Consider the following 23,903-nt stretch of genomic DNA (forward strand, 5'->3'; position numbering starts at 1 on the left):
TCTTTGAGATAGGATTGAATCCTATCTCAAAACCGATCGGTACTATGGGAAAACCGACTAGTTTTCCTATATTACCGATTGGTTTTCAGCTTTTTCCCATACGTCTGAACCACAGTTTATATAATTAGCAGTAAGTTTACCGCAGATGATTTCTGGCTCTTCATTCTCGGTGCGAACAAAAAGCTCCTCCCACTTATTTGTGCACTTATGGATTGGAGTGTTTGCGTCAATCAATGAGAAATGGTTAGAAAGTGCATTATTCGTAATTGCGAAAGCAGAAAAAAACTAGGTGAGCCGGCCAAGTGGTTTGCAACTGTCCCATCTCACAGGTATGACTTAATTTATATACAAATTATGACAATCTATTATTTATATACAGTGGACTCGACTGATTGGGGGTTGATGAAGTTTGTGAAAATAAGGAATTTTTTTCTTCTAATAACTGGTGGAATAGGTGTGTTGGTTTCAGGGGCAGATCCAAGATTTTTAGGGGGGGCGCAAAATAGGTTGATCCGATAAACTTACGTTAGGAGCAAGTTTAATTAATGCAAACTTGCGTTAATTAGGTAAATTACTCTACTTTAGGGGGGTACCCCTCGCCCCCCCTCCTCTGGATCCGCAACTGGATGGTTTATCTTTTTTTTAAGTCGTGATATTTATTTTCTCAGATTGTAATTCCTGTGATACTTGAAAAGGCTAGTGACCTGTTTTGGCGGAGAGCCAACATAAGACTAGTTTCGTTTTCAATCGATGCTATCGTATGAAATGGGCAGAACTTTCTTGAACTTTAAACAATAAACACCTCTGTTTGAAAATCTTTGCACTTTGTGAATTTAGATAGCGATAAGAGTTCCTGATTGAGACCAATTTTAGGACTTGAGTTCTAATTATTGGTTGCTGAGGTAAAAGTTGCCACAATAGCCTTATCCAAGAAAATACCAAACGTCTGTTAAGAAGTGTTTTTCGTAAAATCCTTAGGGAATTTTCAGAACTTGAAGGACATCACACATTTTAGTGGCAGATCCAAAATTGTACGGGGCTTTACGCTAGAAAAGCTTCTATTATAGAATATTATTCCAGTTTGTTTACCAGAAAATAAATAAAATGCATTTCTTACTGCTGAGCCTGTATAATCTTAGACCTTTTACGGCACAATTTCCAAAATATTTCTAAAACTATTTATATGCAGTATTACAGCCAAACCAATTATTCTCCTTTCCTTTTTTATTCTTTAATAACAATTTCTGGTCGTTTTGAGTTTGAATTATTGTAGGCTTTTATTTCTACTGATCTTAAGTTTAATATGGCGTTTACTTTTCTTTAAAAAACTTTCTTTTTCGTACAGTTTTCATAGTATATATATATATATATATATATATATATATATATATCGGCACGTAAAAACAGCTATTCTCATTTGATCTGCCATCAGCGGTCCAGTTACCCTGGAACATGTATTTTGGCAGAAACTTTCTCAAAATGCCTTTGAAACCAACTTGAGACTTCGAAACCTATTTTTAATTCCTAAAAACATCTAATAATAACATTGTACTACTAATTACCGATTTTCATGTATGTATTGGAATAAATTAATTTAAAATTAGTTTCTTCAAGATAAGTCTTCCAACGTTGAAGCCAAGTTTCGCCTTCAAGAGAGATCTGACTTGTCTACCCATGAAAAGATCTAATGTCGCTTCTGTTTCTAGGTTCTCTGGAGCACTTGTACCTTGGTCCGGGTTTTTATAATGGGTGAGATAGGGAAAGATCATACTGCTAATTATATAAACTGTGGTCTGAACCATGCATTAAGATATACCTCAACCACAGACAAAAGTATATGATACAGACGTATAAGTGCCGTATCTTCTAATGCTAAAAAAAGGGTCGGGTATAGTGCTTATTGGCTATGTATGACAACGTTAATGTATGCTAGAAGCCTGAGAAACTGAGAATATACGTGCACAAGCACCAAATTGATTGGTACTATACAATTATTTCAGTTAGACGTCTGTATTATACGGGATTTGTCTGTGAACCCGAGAGTTTACGCAAGTTTGAATTTCGGCGGTGAAGAGCTGATTTTTAGGAAAAAGGGCGAGATGCCACCGGCCGATACCAAGTTTTACTACCAAGAAGGAATTTCGAACCTATTCAAAAGAAGACGAGTGACTTACCATTCACATCAGAATAAACAAGCGAGTCTGCTAGAGCCCTTTAGCACTATGGGGGCACGTACAACATAATGACACATATAAACTCGTGGAAAACACGACACAAGCAATAACCAAGACCGAATCCAGGATTTTTTTTCGGGGGGGGGGGTATCAAATTTTTTTTAATTTGTATCTTTTATATTTTTAGGAATCAGACAAAAATTTGGTAGGGGGAGGGGGATAAACCCCCTAACTCTTCTTCCTCCTCCTGGATATAGAATTGGAGACAACAATCAAAAATCTGTAGGATCAAGAGTCTTTTTTTCAGACTTTTTAATATATTGCTTTTCAATAAACGTTAGCGTTTGCTTCCGTCTGTGTTTTCATGATACCTGTTGTTGTACTCAATGACACCCGTTTTCAGTAGCCCATGTATGACGCGCAATGGAGCTCATTCATCTTTGGTTTTCGAGTTGTACTTTTGAGGGGAAAACAAACGCTTTAGAGCTTTCTGAAAATTTAAAATTAAAAGACACGGTACAAGTGAAAAATGTCTCTTCAGCATGTCTGCTTTGATTTCATAGAAGTTCTCTTCTTTTAAGTCCTTTGAACGTGAAATTACGTATTTTTTCTGATGAAATTGAAAATTCGCGCAAAAACAAAAGAGGATTATCGCATATTAAAGCACCTCGTACTCGTTCCTGGATCACTGAATCTTCTATTGACCCGTGTCCTTAATCAGAACCAAATGACAAAAATCTGTTTCAATGGCACTCGACTGACGCGTTGTCAAAAACTTTTTATAACTGAAATGGATTCGTATTATACTATGAGCTCAATTTACTTTCTATTTTCTGAGAACAGGTTCGAGTTTTTGGTATCGTTGGTTACTAAATTAGGAACGGGTTGACCCAGCTCTAAATGGATGCCTAGAGAAATCTGGGAAAAACATGACAAGTATTCGATGATTAGGCCCCATGGACGCATTGCACTCACGGCCAAAGGCAGAAGAAATTGGTATATGTGCTACGCAGACCATTTGTCAGCATGCGAAGAAGTGTTTTCTGTTCTAGTTGAGTAGTTAGTGCGCTAGGCTTGAAATCCTGAGACCAGGGGTTCTATTACTGGTGTCGCTGGTTATTCGGTTAGGAATGGAGGTCAATGGTGTGACTTTTTAGGCTCAGCTAGAGTTGAAACAGTTTTAAATGGGCTTCTAGCGAAACCTGGGAGGAAAACATGGGAAGCGTCGGGTGATTTACCCCCCAGCCCCGCATTGTACTCCCGGTTGAAGGCAGAAAATCCGAAGATTAGTACCTGGGCTACGTATACCAAAAACTGAGCAAGAAAGAATTCAGTTTGTATTTAACAGAAAAAAGAACAAATTAAAAATCTTTTGGTTCGATCATTTTTCTAGCTCGAATAAGTCCTGCACCAGCATGTAGTTGGCATGGATAAACTATAGCTGATTAATTCTCAGTGGAGAAATTGAGGACCTCTTACCAGTAACAGCCAGACCCATCATTGAGAAGTGACGCTTGGCTGTACCATTCGTGACTGGTAGCCCAAGAATTATTCGTTTAAGGACTTCCACCACTGGGATGCGCTCTCTTTGACCCTTCCAAAACGCAGTGAATTCTGAAGACGGCTTTGACTTATTAGCTCTTGATGCTTCATTTGCTAAGGTTAGGTACAAATCAGCTTCTTTCCTAACAACTTTGTCTGTTTCTATAAGATCAACAAGTTCTTCTGACAAGAGTGGAGTTCCGAGAAAATCCACTTTTGGGACCGTAGTAGTGATGTTACCAATGGCTAAGAAAAGAAATTAAAAAGTAAATTAGCAGTTGCAAGAGGAAATTCGAGTCTATTATTGGCAATCCAGGAAGAACAAATTTTCAAACGGAAGAAGCAGAAATACTCTTAGAAAAAATTTGTAAAAACCGTTTAAATTGTGACAAAGAATAAACACTCAAGTATGAAGACGCAAAAACATTCAAATATAAGACGATATAATAGATAAATAATGCTTACTGCCCATTTTTATATTCATGAAAGTTGAAAGAAAGAACTTGCTTCAGTGCAAAACTTAAGCTGTGAGCAACATTATACTGCTCATGCTGTGAGTAAATTTTTGACACTCTATAAGCATATTTAAACAGTTAATTAATGACAAAAGAAAAACCTGTTTCTTCAGGTACCTTATGTCTCAAGCTTACATAGAAATAGAGTTTTCAACTGGCAAACGCAAAAAGGTTTTAATGTCACCTGAAGAAACATTGCCCAACTTTCAGTGGTGTATTTAAGATATTGGTTTGAGGGCCCACTAGCTGAAGGCTACCAGAATTTCATAGAGCTACAAACAGCCTAGTATGTTTCTGTCTATTCAGCCTTATTGTATAAATTACTTAATGTCTTACTGTCTATTCAGTGTACCTTAGTACCCAATCTATTCAGCCTGTACCACAGTGTGAAAGCTATCACTGCTACAGCTATCACTAATCTCACTGCTCCTACAATTACTTCTGTTACTATGACTACAACTATTGCCAATACTAGGGATAGTTATAAAACTTTCAGGGAATAGCGTGGGTGGTATTTAACTGTATCGAAGGACTGTATGAACATGTGGATTAATAATTTTCCAGCAGCGCCTTAGGGTATTAATTTTAAACTTCCAGTCCTACCAAATCACTACCATTTTAGCCACTACTTCTTCTACTATTATTACTACTATCACTGCTACTATTCACGGCTTCTTAGAAATATTCTTAGCTTAAAACCATTGATCTGAGCTAAAGTTTTCATTTGTGTTTTTCCACCAGTTTCCAGTATGCTAAATTCGAAAGAAATTAAAACTGTTGTGGCTTTTTCAGTATTATCATATATCATAGCAGTTCAAATCTTTTGTTACTACATGACACTATTAGATTATCTTATGAAGGAAGATGAGTTTTACGGAAAAGAATACTTTGTAGTCCTCTAAATTCGAAATATTTTGCCGCTCGCGGCACATTGAGTAACATGAAAGACGGAAACTAATAATCGCATTGTATTGTATAGGGTTGACGATGCTTCTTGACTAATGAGGTCCTTGTGTCGGCCCTGCAGTGTGTTCCTACAGCCGAGTTCGATTTTTGGGTCAGATATTACCAAGCTGAGGTTAAAACCCACTGCGCCACAACAGGACCGAAACTGACAAATTATATAAAAACCTATTAATATAAGTTATATAAAAGCATGTTCAAACTGCTTTCTTTTTTAGTTGCAAATTCAAGTTTTAAATCTCGAAGCCTTCTTCTGTTAGTGTTTTTTTTATATCTTATTTTATTTATTTCTAATCCTTGTTTTATTCTTCTCTTCCTTCTTCAAAGCTTAATGAGCTAAGCCGATGCCGTCACATTTAAACCGCAGATTGAGTTATCCCGTTCGAAGAGCCATACCAAACCGAAATCAACAAATCACTGCAAAAACATAAGGCTAAATACAGACAAACTGACAGCGTGCCGCCGATAAATCGGCCCGCTATTCAGCTATTGATCTTAGAAGATCAATCCACACTCTTCTGAAAGACTTAAAAGTTTTACTATTGCGTCTCAGGGCGGTCAACAGGGCAAAACCAATGCAACAACAGGGAGTTCAGAATTGGTTTTTGCACGTATATGCTTGAACAAGACTTGGCATATACCTCCCATTCTTTTAACATTAAAACTATTTTCTATCATCCCAGGCCAGTAGGAGCAACCAGTTTTGAAATATTTGTAATCACCCAGATGACTTATAGGAACATTTTCAATCAGTCTACACCATATAGGAGTTAAGGGACCATTTTTTAAAATCAGTCCAAAACAGATGGGGCTAGTGAAGTTAGAAGATGAGCCCAGTCTATTTTGTAAAACTTAAGATCGTAGCTTTCGCCTCTCAGGGAAGTCAACAGGGCAACATCAAAACAAGGGTTTTCAAAAATTGGTGTTTGTATGTATACACTTAAACAAGACTTAGAATATTTCCCCCTGTCCTTTTAATGTTGATACATTTGCATTTCTCAAATTACATATGATTGGATCAATATGATTCTCTAATCATATTAACTGATAATTCCTGCGTGTTTTCGTTTCAAACGAGGAATAACATACCTAGCTTTCTACGGAAAAGTTGGTGGTGTTGGGGCAAAGGATATTGGAGAGGCCATAGCACGCTCGGTATCCCCAATTATAGAGAAGTAAAATATTTACGTAATTTTGCTTTAGAAAAGGTCAACATTCTTATTTTCTGAAAAAAAATTATGGGGAGAGGGCCACCATTGCAGTTGAAAGGTTACATAAATGTGCTAATTGGTGTGCCCTTTGCTCATTTCTAATACATTCTAGACAAGAAAACTTTGTCTCCGTACAAATTGCTTCACGACCATTGTAAACAATAATGATTCAATGACGATAGTTCTCTGTCTACCGAACTCTACTTTATTTAATATATATATATATATATATATATATATATATATATATATATATATATATATATATATATATATATATATATATATATATATATATATATATATATATATATATATATATATATATATATATATATATATATGTATATATATATATATATATATATATATATATATACATATATATATATATATATATATATATATATATATATATATATATATATATATATATATATATATATATATATATATATGTATATATATATATGTATATATATATGTATATATATACATATATATATATATATATATATATATATATATATATATATATATATATATATATATATATATATATATATATATGTATACACATTTATATATATATAAAGATTTTAAGTGCTTTTTCCATGTGGAAACTCAAAAAACATGCTAAGACTAAATGCAATAAAAAAACTACGTAAAAGTCAGGTAGTGGAATGTATCGTACTTTATTTTTACTCTCAAAATATGCACATAAAACTGCTAAAAAAAACAACAAATAAACCATGATAGTAACAAGAAAATAACTAAAATAGGCATTCAAAGCAGATAACATCCTATGTGTAACACGTACTACTAAGCTTATCAACATTTTTCTTCAAAATAGTAACAACAAGTCAAAGGACAAATCATTCCAACACTCAAGGTCACCCTGCTCCAACAAACGAAAAGTTACATAAGCATAATCTCTTTTAGGTTGGTAAAATTAGACCAGAAATGGCATCTCTCTTATTAACCCTTCACCCCCCCCCCCCCTCGCTCAGCACCTAAAGAAAAACTGGCCGCATCAAAATCTAGATTACACAGTGTGACATAAAAAAAATTCCATAGCATGCTGAAACCCTTGTTGTGAAAGTGTGCACCACGATTATCAAATTGGCAATTTCAATTAGTACGTTCAGAGCAAAGGTCCCTTTTAAACTTCACTATTGCACTGACCAACAAACTAACAGTTGGTATGGAATGATATGCAAACAGTCAGAAATACAAAAATTCAATTATTATAGATTTAAGTAATTTCCACTTTTGAACTAGTTAATAAAATAAATAAAAAAAATAGCATCAGTCAGGCAGGAACCTAGATTTTTTACGGGGAAGAGAATAAGTTCGTAGAAACGAATGACATGATATTTATAGGAAATTATAAGGTAAATTCATTTGAAAAAGTAAGAAATTCTACTGGTAACAGTTTCAAAAATAACTTTGAGCAATTCTAGAATCATCACCAAAAATTTAAACAAAACATATCCTAAGAGTAATTTGATGGAATTTTGCCCATGTGCTACTTTTTTTTATATTTAAAGAGGATCAACAGTTTTCCAAGCCTCCCTAGTTTTCAGATAGGATGAGAAAGAGTTATTCAAAGAGGAGCTATTTACAAAAATATGTAATTATTCCAGATCGTAAAATTAGCCTTGACCTCTTTTCAGGCCCGGTGGCCTTCCGGGACATCAAATTGTTTCAATATCTTCATATAGTCTAACTATTTCTTACATAGATGACTTAACACTTCCCTCCATCCTGGTCGATTCCTGGGTATGTGTCTCCTCTCAGAAGTTTTTCTAAAACAGTTCCCTACTCAATGTCCGTTTTTGAAAAATAAAGGCATTGCAAATCTATACAATGTAAAACCGTCAGAAGAGCAAAGGCAAAGACAAGTAGCTAACATTGAAATATTTACTTTTCTTCAATATAAGTCATTTTCTGGTACGGAGTGTCCGCATTCGTCATTGAAAGAGCATTTTTGAAATTTCAGAGCCTTGTAATTCTTTCTCTGGCTAGGCAATTGGGAACCGTATGTTGCAAAGACCTCAAACGAATTAAGCAGGCAAAGGGTATCTACTTATTGCAAACAAATATTTCAAGGTAAAACCCCGTATTACTTGAAATGCTCTAACACCATTAACTGAAATTTCTGTTAGGATTAACGAAACTTTTCTAAATCGATAAAGAAAGAGACAAGCGACAACCCCACGAGGTCAAAATTTGAAGAGTAAAAATAATCTTTCTGTGCCACTATTAGTCTCAGAGAAGATTAATTACTTGGCCAAAAAAAAAAAAAAAATTAAAATAGAAAGACAAAATGAAAAGATAAGAAAACAAAAAGCGAACACAAAACTTGAAAAACCTGATATATAGACAAGTCTGGAGTTTAAATTTGGTATTAAAAATATAAAAAGACACTACACTGACTAGGATGAACTTAAGACAATAGCCTACAAATCTTTAATTGGTGTTTGATACATGCTATATTTCTTGAGATTTTTTCCTATAGGATCTCAATTTTTCAAAGCTCTTGTTAAGGGTTTATGTGAAAGATGTTTAAAAATTCAAATTTTAAGCAAAGCACTGGTTCTAGCTTAGTTATAAAAAAAAACTAGCACAAAACTATTTCTGTATAATACAGATATGCTTGTTTTAAAATCACAGCTGAGAGAGTTTGCAATAATTTTAAAGTTATTTTCAATATTACGTCCTAAAACTTCTGATATGCACAAATTTATCACTTCACTATGAACTATACCACTGGTTTGGTTTTAACAAATCCGTATACGTTTGATTTTTTCCTACTTGGGGGTGATACAAATGAAAACTAGACGCTGCCGTATGGGAATAAAATTGTGATGCATCATTTGAAACTAAACCTGTATCTAAACTGGGAACACCACTGTACAAATGTTTCAGAGGTAAGGACTGCGAAGATGTACCAAAACCAGAGCCATCAGATAGCTGATACTGAGAACGCAGCGTGTCGGCAAACATTGTAGGATGACTCTCTCTCGGTGAAACGGAGCTAGGTGGTGTCATAGAAGGTAGATAGTCAGGTAGATAGCTTGGAGTGTACGGGGTGACGAAAGGGTCGTAGTTAGTGCCATCAATGCCGGTTGTTGGACTTGTGTAAGTATGCTGGACCTTTAAAAAGATAGTTCATTAATTGGCGGTTGTTATCAAAATTGACAAACTAAACAAATGAAAATGCAAAAAAAACAGGTGTAATATTTTAAGCAAAATAGTAAAAAAAAATTCATGTCTGGAACTCTTTATCAATGTATAAAAAATCTATATATAAAAAAATAAGCTCAATAAAAGGCAAAAAAATACAGCCGAAAAAACTCACACATTAATAATTGATAAAAACTTCCGGACGTGGAGTCAAAATATTTGGATCTTTCTTATTAAAGTTTGATATTATTAAATCAAACCATTTGTCAAATTATTATTAAACCAAAATCTCTTTTATTAAATCAATTCACCATTATCAAAAATATTTTCCACTGTCTTATTTAAAATATTATACCCGTTTTTTTTCTATATTTTCATTTGTTTAATTTGTAAATGAAAAGGTAATGTGGTCTAAGAAATTATTTTCCAAATTGACTAGCGAGCCCTCTTGTTAAAGAGGGTTCATTATCTGATCTGATGAGCCCTGTTTAGTGCCACAAGATCATTTGTTTTTCCATTTTATTTTATTAAATAAATCACTTTGCATATCTAGTTATATATTTTCCTTTTTTCTAATTTTGAGGGGGAAAGAGAGCGAACGAATTAAAACTGCAAAAAATTCATTTAATAAGCATTGTAGGTATTCAGGATTAAATCATGAAAACTATGAGATCTTGGCTGGGCTATGTTCGTTTTCCCAAATATATACTTACGTGCTATTTTGTGAAAGATTAAATTGGTTTAATGAAGGGATTTCCAGCTAAAGTACATTTACTACAGGTGGTGGGAGAAATTATTTCCAATTGTAAAATGATCGCTACATAACATCCCTTTCCAAAGGTCCTCCAGTAAATTCTTCAAAAAAAGGGAAGATCACACACATACACACACAAATATATATATATATATATATATATATATATATATATATATATATATATATATATATATATATATATATATATATATATATATATATATATAATATATATATATATATATATATATATATATATATATATATATATATATATATATATATATATATATATATATATATATATATATATATATATATATATATATATATATATAATAAACACTTGCGTATATATATACGCATATAATTTTAATCCCCTCTTTCCTTATTTTGTTCTTTCATTTTCTTTTACCCAATTATGCTGTTTTTTGTTCCTACACTAGCTTATGAGCTTCTAAAGTTGTAAAAATGAAATTAAATTAAAAGAAAGATATTATTTCCACATTACCTGTACATTTGGCCGAATTACACTTTCACGACTAGCGTATAGTCTTCTTAAAAGTGAGGGCACTGCAAGTGGCGTAGATGCATCTGGAGGTGAACCAATCCATTGGATTGTAGGACGATGCTTTCCAAGAAGTGCTTCAGTGCTGAAATCGACATGTCCATCAAGTCTTTCCAGTTCACGTATATCTGTCTCTGCGTTGTTGTTAAAATTACGCTTCCACCTTTCCATATCAAGTTCATCAACATGCTTGCTGTCCTCCTTGTCCAATTGTTCGCTTTGATTTTTTCGTTTTCTACCACGGCGGGATACCCCAGATGGAGATCGCACTATTTCTGATTCCCTTGCTGGGTCAGGTCGGGCAGCATATGTTTCCTTTAAAATAAAGGACAATCTAACTATTGTCTAACAGAACATTCATCTTAGAATGACGTTTTCGGTAGATTTTTCCAGCTATCTTTTGAATTTGCCAGTACCGCTTCAGCAAAATTTAGCTGCGAGAATCGAGCTCTATGTTTCTGAGAAGATTTTTTTAAACTTAAAAGGAAAATTAGACAAAACAAAACTTGTCAGAAGTATCTCTTCTGTTTCCGCCATACTATTCAGCTCAAAATTGCTTATTTTCTTAAGAAACCCATTGATACTAGTTGTAATATGTTAGCTTAGTTTTAAGATTTTTTAAGAAGACCACAAATGAAATATCTCTCGGAAAATTATTGATTACTTCCTGTACGAGATTTTGCAGTTGCCCTGTCAATAAGGGTGGGGGGGGGGGGGGGGTGGGGGGGGGGGGGGGGGGGGGTTGTTATATATCCCATGCCCCTTGACTATCTGGATACAGACCCCTCTCCCCCCCCAATTAAAATGCTGGAAATTCGCACCTGAGTTCTAGTGCCATTTTCAAGTACAAAAGGAGACCGCACCAGAATGAAGTGTTATTTTCTGGAATAGATAATTACTCTGAAAACATCGGAAATATCATAGATCGCCTATAGTTAGGTAAAATCGTGCTGTGTGGCATAGTATTTTCCCTCGAACATATACCATACCAAGTCCACACAGAATAAATCTTTATTACAGACAATTATTTGTAAGCATTATTTGACTGAGTCGATTCATTTGATATTTCATGTATTTATACAGATTATTGGACAGCTGCATGCCCTCTGTTAGGAGGAGGTCTTTCTGTGAGAGGGCTGCTCAAAATATACATTTGCAGGCCAAGACTTACTAGCTATGCGAGAGGTCCTTCAGGTCAACTGACATAATTTATTCCTAGCATCTCTTCATTTACTCCTTAGCCTTTCATGAGGAAAAAGGCACAATCTCAATATTTAATAAAATAAGGGTAATAACTTGTAATCAGAGCAATACCCTGGTGTTAAATTATTAAGGTGACAACTTGTTGAAATCAAAAGTCATACAATGACATTCAACCTCTTTGGCTATCTCAGATAGCCAAAGATGGAATCGGAGATGGGTCGTGTCATCGCCGATTCCAACCACATACAACCATATTTTTCATATAGTAAAACCATATTTTTCATAATATGCGCTCCCACCCCTTCAAAGTGAGCTAGCTCTTCCAGATCTTGTTCTATTTTGAGGGCTTATTGAATGTTTAAAACAAAGGCTTGATATATCAATTCTTGTAGAGCAGTGGACAAGTTTATTTTCTGTTGAAACTAAAGTCATGCCCAGATTTTGATCTGCTCAATTGTAGGGCCATGGGGCCTGAATCCCTTCCCCCAACCTCACAAGTAATTTGAATCGTGAATTTTCAGCTGCCCTAATCAGTCCAAATCCCCCCCCCCCCATCAGGTTCATCATACAGATATTTTGTACCTTTTTTGACCCATAATTGTTCACTGATCCTTTTGGGAGTTTGGGACAGTAGCGGATCCATGGGAGGCGAGGCCCCCACCCTAACGTAATCTAAAGGAGTGTAATTTACCTAATTAACACACGATTGTGTCAATTAAACTTGCTCCTAACGCAAGTTTATCGGATCCACCTATTTTGCCCCCCCCCCCCTAAAAAAAATCCTGGATACGCTACCGGTTTGGGATTTTACACTTGACGTTTGATTCCCGTGAGAGTTATTGTCAAAGGATTTCGAAGTCATTAATAACAATTATAGTGCAAAATTTACAATTTTTGTCAGATTCTTGTCTGCAAACCCCTAGATAAAAAACCCAAATAATGCAAATATCTAATTTTAAGACAAAGGTATTATGGATGCTCTGTAGTAGAACGGTGTAGAACATGTTACATTCTGTTTAGATCAGAAACACGCACAAATTTGTTGTCTTCATGAGTATAGAGCCCTGAGGTCTGACCCCTTCTACAGCACCCCCACCCCCTAAACACACAAAAATACTTCATGAGTATAGAAATATTGTACCTTTTTTGACCCATGAATGTTTGCAGGTGATTAAGGGGAGGGCTTAAAAAATTAGGTGACTGTTCCAATGATAATTACTTATTTTACACATAACATCTGACTTACAAAAAAGTTCTTATTTAAGGGTATTTGATGTCAATACATACAATTAGGGGACTAAATTTTTTTTCCAGTTATATGCCTACCTGCAGCTCTATGGAGAAGGGTACCGAGTTTCTGTAAATAAACATTTTAAAACAAAGGCTTCATAGATAAATTTTTGTAGATGGTGGGCATGTGAGCATGTAATTCTTTATAAAAATCAGATATTACTCTGATTCTGGTCAACTTAATTGTAGGGCACAAGGCCTAAGCCTCCTTCTACATCCCTCCCTTTGAACCTTGCAAGCATTGACACATTGCACCTCTTTCTACTCCTGACTTTTAGGGGACCTTTATGGGAAGGGCCTTAAATAATAGGGAGGTCGGGCTAAGCCAAAATACTATAATAAGCGATTCGTATGGGGCGTTTGATCATGAGTCTAAGTTTAAGAATTGGAGGAGTCTTTGGTCTATGTAATTGGACTGCCTAAAGCTTGATTCGGGCCTCTTCATTCCCACACTATAAATATAGACGTCTTCCACCTCTTTCGACCTATAATAGTCCAAGAAATAAATAGGGACTATAATTTAAAGGTTCAAGGCCATTTCTTTCTCAGCTTCACAGATGTAGACATGCCGCAGTTCTTTCGAATCAAGGCCGCTCAAGGGCAGCCAGAAAATAATATTAGCTAATCAAACAAGTTTCCTAATCCAATAGGCAGTAAGTGCATATTTCACACTCGACAGTTTATTTCCACTAGTTGATATTTAAGGATTTCTTAGGTTACTATATACTTTTAGTAAAAAAAAAGGTGTTTTTATTTTAATACAAATGAAAATCTTTAGCTCATTCTATTTCGGTTTATTTAAGCTTTGAAGTTTGGAGACCGTGCAGAACCATTTGAAAACTCTTTTTTTTTGTGATACACTTAAAACTTGAGAAAATAGGAATAATGACTTTAATTTAGCAAATTCAAGTATAATATTTCGCAAACCTCGTTTTCCGACGATCCGATCCTGGCCACCTCAGTAGGAACCTCAACTGAATCCAGATTTTGAACCTGGTTGAACTGAGGACGCATCTCCACGGTAACTCCTGAATCACAAATGTTGATAACTTCAGCTGGTAAAAAGATATAAATCATTAGTATTTAAGTGTACAAGAAATCGGATGAATTTAATGTTTTGATGGAATACTAAATTTAGCTTTAATTCAAAAGCAGTAAATAAAGAAAATCTCATTAAATGAACATTAAACACAAAAGCATAATCAAAATATTCAGGATGACCACTTCTGTGAAATCAGTGTGTTGCAAGCCAAAATATTCTTTTCTTTTTTTTTAATGAAGAAGAGCACTAAGCGTAAGGAAATTCGAATATGAGTGCGTAAGACCTGGGTTAAAATCAAACCCGGGTTAAAAGCAGGCTTGAAACTTTGGGGCTCCTCAGGGGGGTAAACTTCCACGTAAGAATCTCAAAAGTAGTCTGCATAATCTTGGTCAATACCTCAATTTTAATTCTATTAGTAATTAAATTTCTTCAATTTCCACAAGCAATATTTGATATTTTGGTAGTGACGCTTCAGAACCATTTGGGGAACTGAAATAATCATAATTGTGGCTCAGTAAAACCAATAAATTTCGAGTCAAAAAGTAGGAAAAAAAAAATAAGACGGTTAGTCTAGGGTCCGACGGAGATCAAATCTTTTCTAGACATTAAATATCCGAATTCAGGGAAATCTTTTCGCAAGATTACTTTATAGTAATCTTGCGAAAATAAATAAAATTTATAATATAATAATAAAAAATAATAAAATATAAAATAAAATGTTTTCTTTTAATCTTCACGAAAAAGGTTTATTGGAAATTTTGGCTACTATTCTTGTAATCTCGGCTGCATTTTCTGCATTCTCAGTGACATTTCTTGAAACTCACGTATATAATTCTTTCATTCTTGGCTCCATTTGGTAATTCCCGACACATTTTTTTTGCATGTGTATGATTTCTTTTTACCGAGAGTCTCGGCTACTTTTATTGCAATATCCGTTATTTTTGTGCATTCTTGGAAGCAAAAGGAATCTGATCGAACATTTTGAGAAAGCCATTTGGCTCAGTATAATTGAAAGGTCCAATAACTATATCTCTAGGGATGACGTAGCCCCCACAGCCCCTAAAGGAAGGGCTACAATTTACGCAAAATTCTTGGGTGAGGATTTTATACCGGGAGAAGTTTTAGTCAGGAGGAAAGCTTCCAGAGGGTATTTTGAACTCCCGCCATTTACCCGTGCCGCAGCCATTTAAACATTAGCCTCTCAATTACTTGGACTATCCGTCTTGGATGTTCTCTTTCTATCTACAATTAGCCATGTCTTGATGCACCCTACTGCAAAATACTTTATAATTTTGATTCAAAATTAAAGAACTTGTAAGACCTTAGCGCAAATAGAGAGAGGGATTGAGGAAGGGGCATCCCCCTCATATACAGAATGTTCTCTGTTTTTTTTTCAATCTTAGTGTTGCTCCTCTATTTCATTTGAAAATACTTGCTCTTTATTTAATACACAATAACAAGGGAGCTTTTACTATTCACAGCGTTTCAATTATTGTCAAATTCATTTAGTCCATATATTGTTTTGCAAATAAAGCCGGGCCAGGGGTTAAGTCCCCTCATCTCTAACTGAACGACCTATCAAAGAAAATTGAAAATTTCCTCCTAAAATTGCACTTTTTGCGACTTCATTTGACATGCATTCGAATTAGGGACAAACACGCACGGTATAGGAGTATATCAACTGAAACCGGTAGATTTAAAAATTGGCTTCTCAGAAGGTCTAAGCCGATTGGCTAATTAAAAATTTTCAGTAGATAGCCTTTTGACCCTACTGGGGTCGAACTTGTGTTTTGTGACACAAAATAACAGAGATTGGTACTCCGTTGTATGATGTCTTTGTTGCTTATAAAGGGCACTAAGACTTCCGATTTCCGTTCCAATGAGAACCAATTAAACCGTTCCAATGAGAACCAATCACTTATTCGATGCCCTGACTCTTAGGGAAACAAAAAAGAAAAAAAAAAGACAATCGTTCTTCGAAAAATGCAAAACAACAGATTACGTGTTTTAGTGTTTTGATCTCTATTGACAAGAGTCGCTCTGAACTTACAGTTCGTTTCACCAATTTCTTTGATTCTTTTTTTCTCTAAAACGCTGTCCAAAATAAGATATTTTTATACTACCATTTCAAGCTTTGAATTTATCAGCGCGATGTCAATAACTATCCAGAATTATCAGCGCGATGTCAATAACTATCCAGATTAATCTAATATTTAGTTAGATTAATCTAACTTTGATGGTTTGTGGCGTATTATGAAGGAAATCGGAAATTACAGCAAAAGTTAAATAGCTAGGAATATTATAGTCTTACAAAGATGAAAATATTTAAATACTTTTTCTGTTATTAGATGAAATTCCTAGCTCAAAGTCAGGGCAGTTTACGTTTCAGTGGGGTTTGTGATCGCTTTCACGACTACGGTCGGACGCTGTCCAATCTGGAAAGGGCTTATATATAAACAAAAGCGTGGTACTTCAATAATCCATTTTGTTAATACTATTACTATGCCTAGCTCTTCCTTGGAAGTGCAGCACAAGTTTATAGGATGTGCGCGTTAGAGTATGTCGTATGGTGTTTTAGAGTGTGGCACCTTGTCATATGGTGTTTGTCATATGGTGCCTTAGAGCATGACATCTTAGAGCCTTAATAGTCAAGTCATGAAGTCATCTTCTATAAAGATATGCTCGCAGATGGGAGCTTTGGGCCGGACCTCCACTCGAAATTTCAAGATTGCAAGACTTGCCCTGGAATTTACAACATTTTCCATGTTGTAGGGACGGTTTTATTTATTTATTTTTACAGTTTTTTTATCTATATTATTAATCCTTAATACTAACCAGTGGGTGCTGATGTTTCAGATATAGGTGTTTCGACTTTGATATCTGTTGCCTTGATATCTGTCTCTAACTGGGATGTGTCCATTGGAAAGCCTCCATAGTCAGTTCGACTAAAAAGAAAAATGTATAACTTTAAAATTAGAACTTTCTTTGCAATAAAGTGAAGCAATAAAACCAAGCTTGAAAGGTCAACTTAATGTCTAACTGTCACACAGCTCTGCACCTATATGTTTAATCAATCAGGATTCGATTGCGTGGTGACATTTGTCCCTGTTTTTCTTTCTTTTTTTATGTTTTTCCTAATGGTAAGATAAGGTAAAGAATACGGCACTGGATCCAGAAAGTTCAATGAGGGGGGGGGGGGGCAGCCAATCTGTGCTTTTGCAGACTATTCTTGTTTAACTTTTCTAGATTTCTCCAGGTACCCATTTAGAGATTCCTAGTGCCTTTGTAATAGTCACGTAAAAGAACTTATTCCATATATTTCAAAATTTAAGGTTAAAAATTCGGGATGAACTTTAATATTATACACGTAATTTCTTTGTTTACGTTAAATGGTTCTTAAACTTTAAATGTAATTTGGAGTGATATGCCTACAGTCCGATTTTCACTGTTATATTCTTTGTCCCTACCAGCACAACTTGGCAACTAACTACCTTACCATAATAACGAAAAAGAAATGTTGGTAGACTTTTGCTTCGAAAGAATTTTATTGGGGCAACAGAAACATATCGTAATTCTTTTGTGCTATATTTTATTCGTCACATTAACCGTTGGTTGATTACTCGACCTTTTCAATAAAATAAAAAAAATACTGTGTTTACCTTGAAATAGTACTTGCTACTTTGGATTTTTATTGAAGCTGTTTGTTCTTTGTACATCCTAACACAGTTTCATTTCTTTAACACTTATTTCTTGAGTGCAGTGCTTTAACTTACTTCTTGAATATAGTCCGATTAGATTTATAATATTATGGTAGTCTGCAATAAGCGTTAATAGACGTTCCCCACCCTTTGCTGCCCGTTAGCACGTTAACCTAGATAAGTTCCCTAGAAAAATTTTACACGTTCGGCCTTTGTGTCTACTTTTTCTTTAAAACTTGATACTTTGGATTTTTATTGAAGCTGTTCTTTGTACATTTTTACACAATTTATTTCATTTCTTTAACACTTGCTACTTTGAATTTTTATTGAAGCAGTTCTTTGTACATACTTACACAGTTCATTTCATTTCTTTACCGTTGATACGCTCATGTCAGCTGAAAGATATAGTAAATAAACATTTTCTATTCTAAATGGCTCAGATCCTCGGGTTTTCTTAGCATTTTTAAAGCTTTTGTTTAAATCAATCTTTTTTCCTTTTTTTAATACTAGTAATACTAACCATATTGAAATTGTCGAGTAGAATATCAGTTACTGTGCATTTAGACCAACTGAAGGATAAGCTCTTCTTCCTTTTGCGTTTTTTCTTTGAGTTTTTCTTTTTAATGTAATTGATTTATTGGTGTTTTAACTGCAATTTTAAAGAAGCATACTATTTCTTAGACCTTGGGTGTCTTATTAGACATCGTTCCGAAGTTAAATATAGTATCTCACCTAAGGACGTAGGTAACACAGACTATACTTTGCTCTTCTGAGTTTTTGGACGAACAAACAACAGTTGCACATAGCTGGACCCATGAAAATCCACCATGCCGGTTTAACATTCGCAGACACCCACTCATGGCCTGTCCTTTATTGATGAGATCACAGTGACATCTTCTTAGCTTTTCTAAATCTTCTCCATGGCTAAAACTATATAAACTCTTTCCTGTCAATTCTTCAGAAGTAAACTCCATCAAATCTGAGATCCTAAAAGAGACGAACAGTTGATAAGAGGGAAAGATATGAATGCTAAAGTAAAGTGATAATTTCTAAAGTAGCAAAAAAAGTGATACGTTTGTTTCTGTTTTTGTGTATGTGTGCTTTTTTTAGTGTTTTTTTTTTTTGCGTGTCTAGGCCAAGCTAGACAATTACAGTTTTCGAGAGAAAATCTTACAATGAAAGATTTTAAGCCAAACTGGAAGACCATGTCATAACTCGAAAAATACAGAAATAAGAAAAGAAATGAAATTAAAACTAAGAGAAGTTCGAAAAAGAAAATATACCGCGAATATTTCCTTGTATAGAACAAAAGAAAAAGAAGATTTTAAAAAGAGAAAAGAACAGCGAAACGCTAAAAAAAAAATATGAACTAAATTCATTTAAAAAACGAAGAAAAATATTATCAATCATGTTGAAAAGTAAGTTTGTTCTTTTTTTAATTTATTTTATGTTTTTCATTGAGTTGTATAATAATAACTCTATACTTAAATTACACCTTTGAATTTTGCCAAAAAAATATCCTTTCATCATGTTTCTATTTTTAGTTTTCTTATTTTTTGTTGTTTTCAGTTTAAACATTTTTTATATGTAGCCTAAGCCCGTTTTTTTTTTTTTTTTTTTTTTTTTTTTTTTTTTTTTCGGTTGAAAAATACATAATTAATTGTGGAAGTGAAAAAACGGCGATGTAAGTTTCTTCTCTTAACTTCAATGGCCCATGTTGCGTTTTTTAGTTGTTCTAATTGTTTATATTGTATGTTTGAACGTCTTAAATAAAAAAATGAATTCCGGTAAAGATCTCCTATTATTTAGACTTCCATTTGCTTACAAAATGTTCAGTAAGTTGTAATTCTGACCAAATCACTTTTGGTTACTCGCAGGCCATGATGTGCATTCTTTTGAAATATTTAACCAGTACCTCCTCAACTGAGTACGCTAAATACTCTTTAAATTTATCCTGTTCCGATATCCTTCAAGCTTCTATAGGTACTGGGAAGTTCTAACTATTACAAAATAAGTTACCTTTCTTTCTGTCCTTTGCAAAATTCCAAGGAAACAAATATATTCGGTTATACCCAACATTTTTAGTAGTCATGAAGGTCTGGCATAAAAATCCTTTGTTAAGATAAAACTATTTATAACAGTTAGAAAATCCTGAACTCTTTTCAGTTTTTTGCTCTTCTGCAAGTTCACATTCTTTGGCTAACCTTCTTTTAAATCGCCACGGCAACAATATATTTCAGACACTTTTTAGTCTAACAGTGATATCAATTCACAAAAATTTATGGAGGATGCAAAACATATATTTCAAAATAAAGAACCCGTTCTTGATTTGGGTTAATTGGGGGGGGGGGGTGGTTTTGGTAATTTTTCGTTTTTTAATTTTCCCAATAATAATACCAGAAAATACCCTTTTTTGATGGAAATAACCCCCAAAAAAGCATTTTCAAAATCTTGGGATAGGGAGTGGGATAAAAAAATATGGAGGGGAACATAATCCCTCCACCCCTGCCGATTGACGTCACTGCACTCAAACAGTATCTTTGGTGAACCATCCGATTTTCTTACGCATTTAGAAACTAAATTCGTTTGACCTTTTCTTTAAAAAAAGAAGAAAATTTACCTTGGTTCACAATGCACAACTTTAAACTCAAAGTTCAGTCTCATCACGAACATATCTGACTCAAGTTTTAGCTCATGAGCCGCTGGAGGGGGTAGTGCCAAAGCAAGAGCAACCAGTCCAAGAAGCTTGGATGATTTAGTTCCGTCAGATGACGTAGCACCAGTTTGTTGAGCACGCATTCTTCCAACGATTAAAACAACCTTCAAATGATAAAATAGGTGCTAATTAATATAACTATTAAACAACTTGAACTCCGAAAATTCGGATCAATGAGTCAACTTTGTTCTAATTAAATAATTTAAATCCCTTCGTGCCTACAAATACAGGCTTGAGACCATAAAATGATAAAACGGACATCAACTAGTTTGACAGCTGAAATAAATTTATATGCTGACTATAATAAATCTATTTTTATTCCAAATAAACATTATAAAACCTATTCGTGCTTACCACGCAAAATTTGAGAAGACTGAGGCGAGTAGGAGACTTTAACAATACTTATATGTATTGCTGAGGCTAGGCCAGGTTAGGGGGGGGGGGGGCGGTGAATCTCCTTACAGAGGATCAGTTTATTGACACCGCAAAGTAGAAGATTCGGGTCCACAGAAACTGCGGAGAGTGAACTACAAATGTGCAAGAAAAGCGACAAGGACGGTCCAACTCTCGTCATCCTTGTTGAATCCTTCTCAGCGCTTTAAGTTTTGTAAAGAATTCTAAGCTGAATCTGACAAAGTAATATTGGAATAGTTATTGGTCACGTAGTTTTTTCCTGTTGACGTTATGTTGGTACCCTAAATTGTATTCTTTTTTTTTAGCTAGCTTTTTTTAGCTCTAGCCCCGACAGTCAAGAATCTAAAATAGGAGTCTAATTTTGCCCATAGGAGCTAAAAAAAGGAGTTTTAAACTCGTTTTATTTTTTGTTGGCTGAATTAATGCTTCTTTAACTGTACAGTTCTCTTCACAAAACAAACTAAAAGAAAGCTAGTAAGACCAGTAGTAGTACATAACTTTCTAAATAAAAGATGTTGTGACCAGAGTGGATTGGGGGCCAGAGAAGGGATTCTACAATTCTAATGGTCTCTTTTATGCCGATTTTTTTTTCTACAAGATCATGCAAACGTAGATGAAAAACATACAAAATCAGTTTGCAGACAATACAGGGAAGGGGGAAAGGTCGGCAAATTCATATAGATTTGAGCACAATCAGCCCAAATTAAACTACCCCCAATCCAGAATCCGGGATGAGTTCAACCTCTCCCTTCTGTCCCTCAATTTATAATTGTGATTAAAAAGAATAAAAATGTGTGATATATGAGGAATGAGTCGACAATCTTGGAAACTTTCATATTTCTTTTCATTTATGTAATTTAAATTCGGTAACATCCTTAATGTTTGGTGCAAGATAACTTTGTTAGCCTTCGCCAGCAAATTTATAGCCATTTTCAGAGATCAGTAATCAGCAAACTTATCCACCAAACAGATAAATACGAACAAAGCAACGATTATACTAATTTCCAATTTATCAATTTTGTAAAAATTTACTACAATTTTAAAACCTTCATTAAACTACTTTGAAGCCTAAACCATAGTTTTATTGTTGCCTACAGAGTAGAAAAAAACAAAATATGGAAAAACCTGTATCACCCTGGACAGAAAAAAAAACTATACATTAGGAGAACACCAAAGGGTAATGCTCCTTGGCACGCCAATGCGTAGCCTAAGCTGTAGTCTTCAGGCTAGTACCCCTCCCTTAAGCCCCAATATTTTGTCCGACAATTTTCCTTGATCTTCCTTATAATTTACCTGTGACAAAATAACAAGTATTAAATGCCAATATAGATGGTTGAAAACATGACCATCCACTGAGACACAAATGTTTTGTTTTGTATTATCTATCATGACTGTACACAAGCGACACTCCCAGCCCCCTTCCCCCAAGAATAACCCAGGAAGCGATCATTTAGGAATACCTTGGGATACAGATGCAGAAATCGAAAGAAAACATGAAATATGAAACCAACAATGCAAACATGGGGTGGGGGGGGGGCAAAACTCTTCCATCCAGAAAATCCTCTAGCACTGGCAATACTCTTCTCATAATAGTGCAACGTAGAATCTGAAGTACCATCTTAAAATACAATGTTATGTACAGACTGTTAAGTTGATTTGCATTATCGTAGATCCTCCTCGAGATAATAATGTAATATTTTAAGTCCTTTTCCTTTGATAGAATTTATGAAATGAAATTCACCTTATTTCTTGCCTTCCTGCCATTCTTTTAGGTTCAAGAACATACAGAGTTTGTTGAAACATTTAAGTCTCTGTCGCGTAGCCCACTGTTGAAACTGCTCACCCTTGGCGTAACTACTCGTGGGTATTTGTCCCCAAGGTCGCTTTTAAGGGAAAAAAGGGCCGCATACGGCTCGGGAGCTACGGCTTGCTGACTGCTACTGTAGACTACTTCAAAAGTTGAAGTGTATTTAAAGAGCATATGAGTCACCTTTCAGCCCTTTTAGCCACCGCTACTGTTAGTTAGCCACTGTCGTGGCAAGAAGATCTCGGAAACATATTAAGTGATAGACCTAGGTTAAACATTACAATTATACTCACCCTGTACCCAGATGATTTCATATGACAACCTCGTTTGGTCAGAGTTGACTTCATCCTCAGACAAAATGCTCTATCAAAACCCTTATAATCTGCATCCTTTGATATGGACATGTTCGACATCCCTGTGCCTGTTGATACATACGCAAAAATTAATCTTTTTTAATCATCTTTCATCGTTTAATATACATGAGGTAAAAGGAATTTAAATATGATTTGTATAACGAAGATGATAATCATTTTATTCTAAGGTAAGAGACAGTGGAACACTAAGTTGCTGAGGGAGGTCACCATAATGATGAATTTAATTCTGGTTTAATCTACAGATATGCATTATTTAACATATATTAATAGATTCAGCAAATAATAATTCCGATTTGCTTATGACTTTGGGATATCACTAAAATGCTGAAAGAAAATTGAAAACATAAAATAGCGGCCAAAATATAATATTTATATAACATAAAATATTATATCATATACGTTGCCCTTTTGCTAGGTAAGTAGGAATGGCCCAATTGATA

At 34.6% G+C, this 23,903-nt stretch overlaps 1 protein-coding gene and 1 long non-coding RNA gene across 5 annotated transcripts in view; one reads left to right on the forward strand and one right to left on the reverse strand.

Moving 5' to 3' along the window:
- LOC148951185 (uncharacterized) overlaps positions 1 to 23,903 on the forward strand; it is a 101,245-nt gene that overhangs the window by 1,263 nt on the left and 76,079 nt on the right. The gene's annotated exons all lie outside the window — the stretch shown is intronic.
- The window catches only part of trh (PAS domain-containing protein trachealess), a 263,522-nt gene continuing 246,709 nt past the window's right edge, over positions 7,091 to 23,903 (reverse strand). For all 4 annotated transcript variants that reach the window (XM_089090701.1, XM_089090700.1, XM_089090702.1 and 1 more), the window contains 7 exons: positions 23,383 to 23,510; positions 20,773 to 20,972; positions 18,885 to 19,139; positions 17,290 to 17,399; positions 14,340 to 14,467; positions 10,863 to 11,234; positions 7,091 to 9,564 (listed from right to left, as the gene is read on the reverse strand). In XM_089090701.1, the coding sequence (XP_088946827.1) occupies positions 9,163 to 9,564; positions 10,863 to 11,234; positions 14,340 to 14,467; positions 17,290 to 17,399; positions 18,885 to 19,139; positions 20,773 to 20,972; positions 23,383 to 23,510 (1,595 nt within the window). In that variant the 3' untranslated portion in view covers positions 7,091 to 9,162. The remainder of the gene's footprint in view (positions 9,565 to 10,862; positions 11,235 to 14,339; positions 14,468 to 17,289; positions 17,400 to 18,884; positions 19,140 to 20,772; positions 20,973 to 23,382; positions 23,511 to 23,903) is intronic.

This window comes from Artemia sp. Qi Xiang Cuo, chromosome 6 (genome assembly GCF_049724085.1).
Source record: "Artemia sp. Qi Xiang Cuo chromosome 6, ASM4972408v1, whole genome shotgun sequence".
Taxonomy (NCBI): Eukaryota; Metazoa; Arthropoda; class Branchiopoda; order Anostraca; family Artemiidae; genus Artemia; species Artemia sp. Qi Xiang Cuo.